The sequence below is a fragment of the Psittacula echo genome (genome assembly GCF_963264785.1).
Source record: "Psittacula echo genome assembly, chromosome: Z".
NCBI lineage: Eukaryota > Metazoa > Chordata > Aves > Psittaciformes > Psittacidae > Psittacula > Psittacula echo.
In genome coordinates this window covers 29,245,763-29,260,609 of record NC_137742.1, presented here as the reverse complement: position 1 = coordinate 29,260,609, position 14,847 = coordinate 29,245,763, and the positions used below count along the sequence as shown (strand labels likewise).

At 40.0% G+C, this 14,847-nt stretch overlaps 2 protein-coding genes across 2 annotated transcripts in view; one reads left to right on the top strand and one right to left on the bottom strand.

Annotated features, from left to right (window-relative positions):
- The window catches only part of PGM5 (phosphoglucomutase 5), a gene marked incomplete at both ends in the record, with an annotated part of 69,273 nt that extends 64,110 nt beyond the window's left edge, over positions 1-5,163 (top strand). Inside the window, one exon of the mRNA XM_080637572.1 lies at positions 5,074-5,163. Coding sequence (XP_080493698.1) covers positions 5,074-5,163 — 90 coding nt within the window. The remainder of the gene's footprint in view (positions 1-5,073) is intronic.
- A 4,306-nt stretch (positions 5,164-9,469) lies between these two features.
- Positions 9,470-11,222, bottom strand: TMEM252 (transmembrane protein 252; the record flags this gene model as incomplete). Its single annotated transcript, XM_080638288.1, has 2 exons — positions 9,470-9,878; positions 10,945-11,222. 2 exons carry the CDS (start codon positions 11,220-11,222, stop codon positions 9,470-9,472), a joined length of 687 nt encoding a protein of 228 aa, XP_080494414.1.
- Positions 11,223-14,847: the final 3,625 nt, after the last annotated feature.

The window sequence follows — 14,847 nt, the reverse complement described above, 5'->3', positions numbered from 1 at the left end:
CCTTTTTGAAGACTGGAGTGACATTTGCTTTCCTCCAGTCCTCAGGCACCTCTCCCGTTTCCCAAGACTTGGTAAAGATGATGGAGAGTGGTCTAGCAATGACTTCCGCCAGTTCCCTCAGCACCCGCGGGTGCATCCCATCTGGACCCATGGATTTATGGATGTCCAGATTGCTCAACTGGTCCCTAACCCATTCCTCATGGACTAAGGCAAACTGCTCCAGTGACCTGACTTCATCTGAGGTCTCAGGAGTACAGTGCTCTTCAGGACTGCCTCCGGCAGAGTAGACTGAGACAAAGGCGGCATTCAATAACTCTGCCATCTCAGTATCTTCTGTCACCAGGGCACCCATCCCATTCACCAGTGGGCCAACCTTGCCTCTGGTGTTAGTTTTATCAGCTATGTATTTGAAAAAGCTCTTTCTGTTGTCCTTGACCCCTCTGGCCAGATTTAATTCTAAGGAGGCCTTAGCCATCCTAGCTGCCTTCCTACATCCTCTAGCAGCAGCCTTATATTCCTCCCGAGTGGCCAGCCCCTCCTTCCATGACCTATAAACTCTGCTCTTCCACTTGAGCATACCCAGCAGTTCCTTATTCAGCCACGCAGGTCTCCTGGCCCTCTTCCTTGACTTCCTACATGTCGGGATGCTCAGCTCTTGAGCTTGGAATAAGCAATCCTTGAATGCCAACCAACTATCTTGGGCCCCTTTACCTTCAAGCAGCCTTGCCCATGGGATTTCCCCTAGCAATTGCTTGAAAAGGCCAAAGTTTGCCCTGCTAAAGTCCAAGGTTGCAATTCTACTTGCTATTGTACTGGTCCTACCACACAAGATCCTGAATTCCACCATCTCGTGGTCGCTGCAACCAAGGCAGCCCTCAACCTTTACTGCTTCGACCAGACCCTCCTTGTTAGTGAGGATGAGATCCAGCAGCGCTCCTCTCCTGGTTGGCTGATCCACCATTTGGATGAGGAAGTTATCATCCATACACTGGAGGAACCTCCTGGACTGTGGCTGGGTTGCTGAGTATCCTTCCAGCAAACATCAGGGAAGTTAAAATCCCCCACGACGACCACGTCCTGTGACTGTGAGGCCGCTCTCAGCTGCCTGTAGAAGGCCTCGTCAACTTCCTCACCCTGATCTGGTGGCCTGTAACAGACACCCACAACAGTATCACCCCTGCCAGCCTGCCCCTTAATTCTCACCCACAGACTCTCAACTCGCTCATCCCCTGTTCCTGGACAGAGCACAGTACATTGCAGCTGCTCTCGCACATAAAGAGCAACCCCACCACCCCGCCTGGCTGGCCTGTCTTTCCTGAAAAGGACATAGCCCTCCATGACTATATTCCAGTCATGCGAGCTGTCCCACCACGTCTCTGTAATTGCCACCAGATCATAATCTCCTGACTTAACACAGGTCTCCAACTCCTCCTGCTTATTTCCCATGCTGCACGCATTGGTGTACAGGCATTTCAAGGAGGGAGCTGAGCTCACCAATTTCACCCTAGGATTATAGGAGGCCTCCCGGTCTTCATCAATCCTAGAGTGCTGCCCCACTGGGGCAAGCCCAGTTACAACCCCATCCCCCTTCAAATCTAGTTTAAAGCTCTCCAAATGAGCCCTGCTAATTCATGCCCCAGCATCCTTTTGCCTCTGTGAGTTAAACCTTTCCCACGTGCCATCATCCGGACTGGAGCCTTATAAAACCAGCTGTTATCAAAGAACCCAAAGCCCTGCCTAAAGCACCAGTCTCGTAGCCAGTCATTTACAGACTGAATTTTCCCATTCAGTCCCACATCATCACTGGAAGATGGAAGAAGTGAGGAGAAGATCACTTGAGCCCCAGACTCTTTCACCATCCGCCCCAAGGCCCTGTAGTCTTTCTTCATCCCCCTCAGACTGCGGGAAGCAGCTTCCCCCCCACCTGTCTGGAAGACCAGCAGTGGGTAGTAGTCTGTCGGGTGCACCAGGCTGGGGAGCGCCCTGGTGATATCCCTGATCCGGGCTCCAGGCAAACTACACACTTCCCTATGATGAGGGTCAACTCTGCATATCGGGCCCTCTGTTCCTCTCAGAAGGGAATCGCCTACGACAATGACTTTTCTTTCTTTCTTGTCAGAGGCAGTCTTGAGGTGCGAAGTCGACCGCCTTTTCCTATGTGACCTTGTAGTCTGGCCTTGCACCACATCCTCACTTACCTCTTCATCAAGATCCAGGGCCTCAAACCTATTACGGAGGGGCACCTGGGGAAGCAGGGCAGGAAGGGAGGAGGGTTGCCCACGGTTCCGAACTGGAACTCGCTTCCAGCCCTCATCGTCTTTTTGGTCCCTTACCTCTGCGCGACAGCTACAGGGCAGGGGCTGTCTCGGGTCATCCCCCTCGATAGTATAGTACTGTCCAGAGAAATCATATAAAGTTTTGCCTTTACTATTATAATTCATAAAATTTTCTTTGAGGGGCACATGGGATATGGAGATTTCTATCTGTTTGATCACACTCAAGTTACACAGCATATTTGTGTGATTCAGGTAATTTAGCTTCTGATTCTGCCAAAAGCCATACAGTAGACAAATTTTACATCAGCTGGAACTGGAAAGGAATGTAAGAAAAATTAATTCATGTGACAGTGATTATAAAATACCTTATGAATCAAGGAAATTACTTAATTAAACCTAATCTTCACTCAAAGCTCATTGGGTATACTAGAAAAGAACTAATCTGTTGCAGATATAGATGTTTCTGTGCAGCACAGCATTTATATTTTCCTCCTGTTTCAGCTCTCATGCCTGCCCTCCTCTGTTGTGAGGAGCAGAACAGCTGGCCTCCTGACCTTTATTGTAATTTGATTTGAGTTAGCAGGCAGACTATGCGCAAGAGTAGAGAGGTCAGTTTCCTTTGGTGAGTGTGCTGCTTCATTATAATAAACACCACCAGTGCCACAGATGTTACAGAGCTGGTCCAGTTTGTTCCATGATAAACCAAGGCTATCCACATTGCATAGAACTGGTAGGGAAGGTGGCTGTAGCACAAACCTTTCTAAAGACATCTGGTTTTTTTGGAATACAAAACCTAATATTTTTAAATCTTAAAGATCTCTTTAAGGTACAGAAGTCTTTCTAGAGTCATGTTAACTATAAATGATTGCTGGCTGGGATTTATCTTCTGCAGCAAAAATATAAGTGCTGTATGTAAGCTCTGTAAATGTAAACTATTCATTGCAGAGATAAAGGAGTTTTTAAAAGGCATACACAGCTCTAGTTCCTTGTTATTCTGACCTGCTCTTGCCATTCTGAGGAGAATCCACTTTTGGTTTTCTTTTTTTTTTTTTGTATCTGAGAGAGGAAGAAAGTGTATTATGAAAGATAAATTGAAGTGTGAGGAGACAGGACTAAACCAGGACTTTCTCTGTTGAGAAGTGTGGTTGTAAGCAGCAGAGTATTTAGTAGTAATTGGAATGACTTGGTGAAAGAGCAGCAGCTAAATTGTTTATGTAAATGGGTGTCACATAAACTCATTTGATTTTGTATCATAGTCAGAGCATTGTGTAGAGTTTTGTTTGGTTTTGGTTTTGTTTTCTACTTTTTTTCTTTAGAGTGCATTTGTTGCTGAAGAAAGCAGGGTCAAGTAAAGCTGGTCCGTAGGGTGGCTTTTTAGATTTGCCTGTACTTTTTAGATTGAATAAGGAAGAGGTTTCTTATGGGAGTGCTGGAGGGACTTCAGAAGCTTTGGTCTTCTTTCAGTTCTCCTTAATCCGTTTTGCTGGAGGGGACAAGTGATATGGTCCAGACCTATTAAACTGGCACATTTTAATATTTACTTTTGCAGCATTTGCCCACAGATGTGAATTTGTGCTTCATACATTTATCTTCTCTAGGCATGTTTGACTTTAATGGACTTGTATTCTGCTTCAGTGATTATTCAATAGATAAATATCTGGAAATATTAATGTTTTTGAACAAAATAGCATGTCAGACTGCTCACATTTGTGCATAACCAAGTTTGATCATAAACTCATTTGGCATCAGTGGCATTCATGATGTTATTCCTTGACTCTGCTTGTTCAGTTAGTCTCCTCACTCATGTTTTAACTGTCTGACCATTTGTATATATAAAGTAAACACCTCATACTGTCAAACTCAAACACCTCATCCTATCAGAAACTCTTAGGTGGCAGAAACAGATTCAAAATATTGATTATATTAAGCTTATAAAACAGATTACTGTAAATTTAAGCTCTCCAGAATTACTGGTTTGTTTGATTTTATTTTAAAACCTGACGGGCTTAAAGTCAGAATGTAGCTCATTTGAAGGAGGCAGCAGTGGGAAAACTTTGAGGGAATTACCTAGTTTAGTAATCGATACATGATTCTCTGAAAGTAAGGTGTTCACTGGAAACTCTGCTCTGCCTATTTATCTTTGCATATCATTTAATAAACTAAGAGAGGATTCACTTGACACGTGAAAAAATGTATTTCACTTGGTTTTCATGTACTATCATAATCGTTATATGCACTCACCTATATGGGCAGTTTTATACATATGGCCAGTAAATAAAGTCTGTAGCCTGAAACTTGAGAGTTCATGCTGCTAATAATTGTATTATCCTATTTAATACAATTACAAATATTACTCAGCACACACTTTTATGGTTTCTGTTAAGGTAATTGTTACATTACCTTCTGACTCTAAACTTCACAGAAAAAAAATCTCATCTACATCGCTTCCACTCATCAGAATAGAAATAATACTACTTTTTTGATTTCTAGGTCGCTTTGTACAGCAGATTTCACAAGAGCTACACAATTGTTGTTACACAGAGAATTTATCAATGCAGTGTATTTACTGCTTTTTCTGCATAGCTTAGGTATACTCAGTATAACACTTCATAAAACACATGCTCAGCATGATAATCATTGTATCAAGTATGACAATACAGACACTCTGGCTGTGTTAGTGCTGCTTGTTACGAAATTATTTACTATTATTATATAATACTGCAATTAAAAGAAGAATATATAAATATGTCTGTTGATATTTCTGCTTTATCTAATTCAATATATTTGTTTTCTTTAGGCTGTGCTGAGTCCTCTTATAGCAATCGCACTGAAAATATCTCAGATTCATGAGAGGACAGGACGAAAGGGACCCACTGTCATCACCTGAAGCCACAGAAGATTGTTAAACCAGGGCCAAAAGAGGAGCAGCAAGGAAGAGACAGGATCTTGCTGAAACATGTTAGCCATTTGTGCCTTGTATGATTATAAGTTTTCTTGGGGATTGAGGTAGGGAGGGAAGAAAAATTCAGTATAATATTGAGCATATTCATTTGCATTGATCTCCAAATACCGTAGTGTATTGATTTTGTTTTACCTGCAATATCTTAATTTCAGATAACAATATAACCAAAGAGGCCTTAACCTTCAACTGTTCTCAGCAATGTGACAGAAAAGGAAAACTGCTTGATTTTGAATGCTGTGATAGAAGTTTGGGAGAGTTCAGTTAGGAAGAGGGGGGAGAAGTTGCAAAACAAAGACATGCTTGGTAAATATTGTTTGGGATCCTTGTCACCTTCTTGCTGGTTTACAAAGAGGTATACAGGGCATGTCGGAGGCATAAGGGCTGTATACTACGCTTTGCAAAGGGTGTATTTCCGCACCTGACATCACTCTTCCTCTCCCGTCTCTCCTATTGCTCACACATGCACGCTGGCAGCAGTGTTGTATGCACCCTTACACAGGCTCCCAAAGAAGGGGTTATCCCATATTTTTTTTACCCCTGCTTTTAAAGCATATCAATGTGACTTGTGTATTTAGATTTTCCTGATTTTTTGACTGTGGTTTTTTTTTTCTCCGAAGAAAGGCATTTGTGCTATAGAAGCTGATTATGACCTTCCAGCAATATGTCGGGTGTGGAATCTGGCTGGCTTTTGCATATTCTCCATGTCAGGAGGTGATATTGGTGCTTACTGTGTTTGAGAGGTAATCATTGCAAGTTCAGCAATTTTTCATGAAAGAGTTATTATGAAAGTTCTCTTAAGTCTTTGTAATACTCGTGCTCCACTTACCTCAAAGTGGTAAGTGAAGTGTGTAGTGAAGAGGAAATGAAAACAAATGCTGATGAATTAAATAGAGATACTTGTCTGATTCACCAGCTGGACACAGTTGATGTTAGATTCTTCGTAACAGTGGATCATGGAAAAAAAGTCTGCGGAGTGCAAAGGGAGAATAGACATCCTGGCATAGATCTGAGAGGCATATTGGGGATATGGACATCAGCATTTTCTGCTTGTGAAATGATACTTCAGTTCTAGCTACAATACTGTGCTCTGAAGAAGAAAACAAACACTTTATGCATGTGGCTTGTTTGAAAGCTTTGCTTCCTTGGGAACAGTGTGGTCACTTGTATCATTCATCAAGGTGGCAAGGTACAACTTACCTCTTTGCAGTGTGTTTCAATTCATTGTGGTTGTCAAAATTTAGTGCAATTTATATAATATTTCAGCAAAGGAGAATGTTTTGATTCAACACTTCTGTCAAAAAATTGTTACGGCACATAGTACACAATAAAGAGTAATGCTGTATTTCTGTCTTAATACATAATTGTGGACAAGACACTGCACTTTCAAGCATCCTAATAAAAATGCCTTTAATACAATTCCATTATGTAATTAATTGACTCTAAACAAACCAGGTACTAATGTTGTCATGTAGTATTCTACCTTACCACTGGTAGTCACATGAAACAAAGAAGACTTGAAGTTGTTAGTTTTTTATAAAGATTTTTGTGGAGACATCCAGGGCATTCTCACATAGTCTGGACATCTACTTTTGACTGTAAGAATATTCATCTTTATAGAAATCTTGTTTAACTAATCTTTCATTTTTATTATGGATCAACCTCCTCTAAGTGCAGGATAGTAAGCTCTCAACTACTGGATCAGGCGTGGTCAAACATACTCTGGATTATGACACTTAGTTCAAATTACTGGGCCACAAGAAACAACATTCTGAAAGGCAGTCCAAGAACTTCTAAAATCTTTTACACATTCTCTGACAATGAAATAATTTCTGATCACATGGTAAACTAGCTGTACTGGAAAGTGTCCCATTTGCCAAACTTCTGGGACTACGACTTGTACTTTGAAAGGAAGATGTACTGAAGCCAGGTGTCTTTCAAGATGCGGTGGGGAGACTCATGAGGAATAAATCAGGACTGTGAAGAAGCATATTAGTGCTTTTATCAGAAAGTCACTAGAGCACCAGCTGCAGTAGATGACAGTTTGCTTTCATGAAGACAGTCTTTGTGAACAAAGGATGAGTTTTAAAATCTCAGTACTGACCTTTGTCCTGGGCTTCAGAAACAGTAGTTGTGCCTCTGCACTGAAATGTAAAAAATGGCTGTTTGTATGCAGTTTTGAATAGCTGTCAAACAGAACTAGCCTAACCTCATATCCATTCACCATCTGTTTTTAATGAATGGATATTGATAATATGTAACAACTGGTATTTTACACCAGTTGATTCCTTTTCTCTACAAGAAGACAAATAAAACTTTGTAAGGCTGAAGTACAGTGTATATCTTTATATCTGATATATTTGGGAAGGACTGTAGCCATAATCTCATAAAGTGTACAGCTTTTCCTGAGGTCTTTTACTTATTAACATGAGAAATGAATGCTTGGAAAAGAGCAACATAGGTAAGCTTATGCAAAGATGCAAGGCTCCTAAAACCAGACGATGCATCTAGCAAAGTGAAAACCATTGCTGATACTGTTTGTATTAATATCACAGTATCTCGGTGCTGTGACAGAAACCCAGACCCTTCTGTGGCTATAGTTGGATTAGCAGTTTCATGAAGTCTGGAAATTGCAAGATTGCTGCATTGTTCAGCTATGATTGCACTAACATTTACTTGGACAGTATTTCTGTTTCCCAAAACCTCAGTTTTTTCTGTACCCAGCAATACAAAGATACACTCCCAGCATGCTGGAGGAAGAGGAAAAAAAGGAATTCAGAAAGACTAGTGAGAGAGAAAACTATCTCAAGGTCCATTAGCAGAGGGCTGACCCAGGACAGAGAAAGAGGCATCAAGTGGTGAAGAGAATTAGGGTAAGGCAAATTGCTGGATTCAGCTGAAAAGAGATAGGTTTGATAAAAGGATACTAATAGCACAACAATGGGTTTTAGGGAAACAGGGGAAAAGGAAGTAAAGGTGAGAAGGGAACATAGTTTAAGAATGATTTTATAATATTCAATATCACCATCATGGCTTACATTTCTAATGTATATGTAGCCATAATGCTACAGTTGGTGCCTTGGTGTATGTAGGCATCTGGAAACCGTAGTAATTTTCATGTCTCACTCATTCTGCAACGAAGACAGGAAGAGGTTGCCCAGAGAAGTAGTATATGTTCTGTTCCTGGAAACATTCAACTCGCTCCAGTTAAAGATGGGGGGTTGGACTAGATGACCTCATTTCAGGGAGGTTGGACTAGATCACCTTTAAAAGTCCCTTCCAACTCAAACCATGATAGGGTTCTAAGAAAAAACAAAACACCTATAATCAGGTGGTGTAGGTCCAAATCTGAATGAACCTCCATCAAATTTTTGTTGTCGTCTGCAATTATAGATGCCAGTGGCCTGGATGCAAATTTGCCTCAGTGATTTTGTGGAAGAAAGGAAAGAAACCTATGACAGAGAAAGGTTGAGTCTAAGCCTGTCCTCTTTCTAGTACTTGTTCCCTAACCACAATGCCACTTGTGTCAGAAACAGGACACAGGAGCCCTTTTCTAGTTCCCACAATCTGCAATAGGCTGCAGTAGAAACAACTGCTTTTAGAGACAGCTGAGAGGACTCAGAGAAAGTTTTTCCTCCTGCAATTGGTAATTCACTCCTAGGAGCTATGAGCATGACAAGGGTTGTCTCTTTAGTAGCCAGGAAACATACTAAGTGTGTTGTATCATGTGCTTATACTGAATCATGAACACGTCGTATCGTACAAGTAAAAGCAAGGCATGTTTTAAATACAAAATTTATTCATGAATCCAGTGGTAAAATACCGGCTATTTTTACTCCAAAATAAAACAGGTAACTCAGAAGGCCTATGATACAAAAATTATCAGATAAAAAATATAATTTACAATTTCCAAAGAAAAGCTGAGTTAGTAGGTTTCCCAAGTCAGCTAATGTTATAAAACCACAAAGACTTTCAGACAAAACTCCATTTGAGGCACAAGACATTTGAGATTAATTACAGCATGATGTTTTTATCTTCCAGCATAGGAAATTCCTATTGCCAGTGATGTTGACTGTTACAAGATACAGCCTGTTCATTTCTATCTCTATGGAGATTCATTCTGCTTTAAAATATTGAACACATTTATATATATCCCCTCCACCTCCACTCAAACACACAAATAGTTGATGGTTTTCCTGGGCAATTTTAGCTTACGTGGTGCACTGTTTAGGAATCACTGACACATGTCTCCTTCTAGTTTTCTTTGCTTCACAGCTGCAGGACTTTGACCACTGCCTGTCTCAGGTGTTTTGACAGGCGTTGCTCTTTCTGAGGTCCCCTGTCTGTCTGCATCCTGTTGGTAACTGTTTTCTTGGGTGGATGGATGAGTATTTGACTCCCCTTCAGGGTTTGGCTTTTGGTCAGCTGTTTGCTGCTGCTGTAGCTGCTGCGCAAGCAGTTCATATGGTGGTGGCTGTTCCTGCTCATTGGTTTCACTGACGAACTCCACGCTGCTTTCACTATACAGAGGCGGAGGGATACTGAAGACTTCTTGCTGTTTTAGTGCAGAGGCAACTGGCAATGGGCTGGTCTGTTTTTCAGGATCTGTGCTGTATTCATAGGAGGGTGGATAGAAGTCAGGCCTGAGAAAAAGCGAGCCAAATAGAAACACATGGTGAAATGTGATTTATCTCAGAGAGCTAGTTGGATGCTTTGTCTGTTAGGTTTCCAAAGTTTCAGTGAGTCTTAAACTCTAAATAAAAAACTAAGTAGGTTTAGATCAATGGAATACATTACTATAAAACTGCGGCATAGTTGGAATAATTACCTGTGTCTTTCTACAAAATGTGTTATTAAACTGCAGAATTCTGAAGAAAAAAACCCTTCCCCACAAAGAGCTCCCACCCATGGCATACAACATTCATGTTTGTGTGTATTTCAACAAATGGCCAAGAAAAGTTTGATTTGAAGAAGAAAGAGATCATTGTCCAAAGTAGGTTAAATTAGTGATTTATCGATTATTACAATAATCATGTTTTTCCAGTTTTAAAATACATTTTGCGTGTTTCTGTTTATCTAACCAAAATTTGCTGATGCTGTTTCTGTAGTGCCTGTAGAGCACCTGTTGTCAGTGTTTCTGATGCAGATTCCACAGCAGTCCAGGAAAAATTATGCATCCAGTGAGCATGTTAAAAACTTTTGTCAGGCCTAGTGTCAATCAGTTTAAGAAACTCTCTTTCTCAAAGTATCAGTCTTTTCACAAGAGCACTTTGGTAAAAAGCATGTAGAGAGCTGAAGCTTCCTGCATACCTCATTGTTCATAAATAATATGAGCACCTATTCCACAGCAGCACATCTGGGATTGTCTGCTGAGATGGAACTAAGGATGCTCCTGCAGAAGCCCCATCAAGTCAGCGTAGCTGCACCTGCTGCCTCCACGTGTGGCTTTGGACCACGCTGTGCAACCTGCTAAGTTTTCTGTAGAATACCTTACATTATGTCTTGCTTGCACAAATTACTGTTTGTTCACACTGCTGCTTTCTCTAGCAAATCAAATTTCAGACTACAGCTGTCTCCAGAGAAATACAATAAAATGCCTATATATTTTTTATTTAATACACACCTTGTATTGCTTCATCCACCTCACAGAATGTTTACAAAACAGCATACCTTCCTCCCAATTCAGCAGCAGCAGTTTGCAACACATACCTGTCTATGGTGCTGACACGTAGCTCTCTAAGGCTGGGATTTAGTATGAAGATGCTGCTGAGGCCCCTGTATTTCAAGACTTCGTGGAAAGTGCTCCAGAAAATGCCAGCCACAAGGAGAAAGAACCCCAAAGCCAACAGGCAATAAAACACCAGCTCATTATTTCCACATCTGCAGGTAGAGGAGCTCGTTGAAATGCACAAGACCGCCAGACACATAGTGGAGAAACTGAGTAAGAATACTAAAAGACGAATGAAGGTAAAAGCACCTTTTGACATCTTTCCCAGCAGACACAGCACTTGGTTCCTGCCTGCTGTTTGCTTGCTAGCTCTCTCAGCTGTGCTTCTCGTCTTCATGCGTTGGTATTTTATACACTTCAGGATCAACTGGCCTTTGGACAATTAAGAGAAGCGTGAGTATCTTTTAAGATACTCATTAACTCTTTGAAATACTCGTAAGCTCTTTGAGGTTAGTTTGCAATCTTAAACCTACTTTAAGGAAGGAAACAGAAACATCTTGCACCATCCCTTTGCTTCTGTAAATTTCTGGAGTGCATACTGAGCTGCTGCATTCATTGCATGTAACAATTTGCAATGGTTTACACACTTAGCTGGTTTATGAATGAGACCTATATTTGTTTTGAACAACCCGTTCCTCCAAAAAAACCCAACATCAAAGGCAGTGTTCATAACTCCCTGTTTAAAGTTGGAAGGGAAAACATACTTCTTTCTTAATCACATTTTCATCCACTGAAGTGGATTTTGGTCTCCGTCTGTCTTTAACACATTATTCAACTGCCTTGATGCTTTTAATTGTCCTTTGAAAAAGGATAAATTCTAGCTTACAATGTGATATAATCAATGACTTTAGTAAATAAAAGGAAAGAAATCAGCATTGCATAATGTCAAAAAAGGTCATAGGCATACAGGACATCTTCTTGTCTGCAGGTTCAATTGTACCCCAGTTCCTTTAGCATCATTCTCTTTTCTCTTCCAGCAATTTGTATTGAGTGATTTTCAAAAGGATCAGTGCTCAAAGCTACGCAGGAACACCTATACCCCGTTTCCAGTTTTTCTTACTTCTGTTTTAGTTTTGATGTTTCAGATCATACAGATTGCACACACACATAAATAGAAATACTGAGTTATTCATGACTGGTATCCAAAGTTCAAGGAGTTATTGTAATTCACATTTTCTGTAGTACTTGTTCTTCTACTACCACACAGTACTTACTGAAATAATTGTTTTAATGGAAACACATTTTTGTTCCTATTTTCTGTTTATTGATCTGTACTCACTCATCTGCATGCTTTGATTTTATAGCTGGAACACGACAGCATCGTGTCTGTGGTGATGTAGGCTAAATTAATTGTCACAGAAAAAGCTAGGCAGGAAGTTATATTATGGCTATGTGAAAATATTTAAGAATTCAGATACATTCCTTTTCTATTCCAGGAAAAGAGATAAAAAGAAATATTAGGAAAAACCGTTAATGAAGAAGTTACAAAATAAAATGACTCCTAGAATAATCAAAAGCTAATGAGGCTACACCTCACACGGTGGGAAGAACTGGTTTGCATTATAAACTGCAGCTTCAGAAAAACAAATTAATTTTATATCCCAGCCAGTTCCCTTATAATTCTACAAAATTCAAGAGAAGCAAGCGAGACCTGTCAGTGGCAGCTGCTGGCTCCGCAGCATTGGGAAGGCAGAATCAGCCCACCACAGGAGGATTGGTCTTGCAGTGCAATTGCAAGGTGCAGTGAACTGGGGACTGCTCAACAGTGACCCCAGCTGTGGATGGAGGGGTGGCCAGGGAATGAGGTATTAGTCCCTTTTGGTGCTGTGGGACAAGAAGAAATAAAGGACCTTCTTTTATGGGGAGGCTGTATGTCTGCCAATTGTTTCACATTTGCGCATCTTCCTGTTTTTGCAAGCTGCGGAAGTTCAATGCTGCCTGCAAGAGGCCAGTTAAGTCCACGACAACAGGCTATGGGTATCTTGTCCTTGGAAAAAACACTTGATTTCAAATTACTGAATCTCATATAAGATATATTTGAGAAAAAGGAAGACAAACTGAGGAGCTGAAATAGCCCCATAATGCTGTTTAATTTTCAGTATTCCATTATTTTTCCTATTTTCTGTCACTTAAGATTTTCTGTAATGTTATTCTTGGCCTTTTTCAACTACCCTAACATTTTGCAGTTTGACTGTTTTACTGGCAGTGAGTGTCTTGGACTGCATCAGGCTGGATGAGCAGATTTCCAATTTCTCGTAGAAAACAGGAAGAAAGTTGCTTCTAATGAGGGTCAGGGGGGAAAAGGGAATAGCTAACATGGTGTAAAGGTTGCTGAGTAGAACTGGCTGCAGACCAAGGTCAAAAGGTAGCAGTCCAGACACACAAAAAGCACTTCTTAGGAAGTGTGATTGAAAATTAACTTAATGGATGTTCCACTGGACGATTTGACAACTGTGACTGTTTTGCAATATGTATGTCACTTGGAAAGGTCATTGCTTACCCTGTATCCTGTTGAAACCTGTAAGGCAGTTTTCTCACGAACCAATTGCTGGAGTTATGAAACTCAAAAAGAAATTAGTGATATCAGACACATTTTAATGAATTTTTTCAAACAAATCCACGTTTTTAAAAATGCTAATATAATGGAAAACATTAAACTCAGAAAATTTTAAAATAGGTATTTTAATGGAAATATGTGTGATATAGCAGTACCAGCTGCATATCGTATTATAGCACATGATACAAGATAGTATCATATTCCAGGTCCCTTTTGCTACTGCCACTAAAAGATTGTATTTTACTGGAAATTTCAAGATTATATGTTTTGCTCTAGTCTGAAATGTATTCTTTTTAATGAACTGAAAACCAGTCTTCTTTTTCTTTTCTTTTACGTTTAGCACCCTAAATGATTAAAAGGGTGTTTTACATTCCTGTCAATAATTCAGTGCAGTTTTACCAATGGGTCTTTCTTTAGCAATTCTAGTATTCATTAAAAATTTACACTTGAGAGCATGGAAAATGATTTTAAGCTCTGCAGACATAGTCTTTTCTCTGTATCATACCTGAATTAATATCTATGGTTTTGAGAGCATTGTAGCCTTTGGGAATGAGTAAGAGTAGAAGCAATGTGAGCATCAAAACTGCATTTCACAAGCTAGTTCCCATCTTATGAATTTGCTGATATCTATGCAAATCTAGATGTGTGAGCACAGCCAAGGACAGTTTTTGTCTTTGGAGACACTTTGGTGTTATGAGGTCTGAGTGCTATTTGTGAATAAGTGGTTGAACTGTATAAAGAAACCAGTTCAGTTTATTATATAAATACTTAAAAGGAGGAGGGCTGAAATAGTTTGTGAAGAGTAAGCTATAACATTTTTACTGAGAAATTTCCCCAATTATTTGAGAATGGTCTACCCCAGAAGTGGGTAGAACAAATAAGCAATAAATACTAATACTTACAATAAGGAAAAGATAGATACTCATCTTTAAAATCACTGAGAAATTTGAGTTTTAACAAATAATATTGAAATGAAGATGAGGGGTTCTCAGCAGATGTGATGGTTTCCGTTCTAATTTCTTATTGTCAAAAAGAGAATGCTAGCTTCCTGTGTCAAAAAAGATACCAGTAGACATCATTCTGTCTGCAAGAATTTATAAAGGAATCATCTACCAGTGAAAACACAAGCATGCTGTATTTCTCTTATATTCACATCTTTTAAAATATCACATCTTACATGATATCCAAGAACCTAGGAAAGTTCTGAATAGCATATGCATTCCTATCAACTTAAAAGTAAAATACTATTTTGTACAAGAAATCAAAGCAGGACATACAGCTTCTATGCATACTTCCAAACAGGCTCAGATAAGCGTGCAAACATATG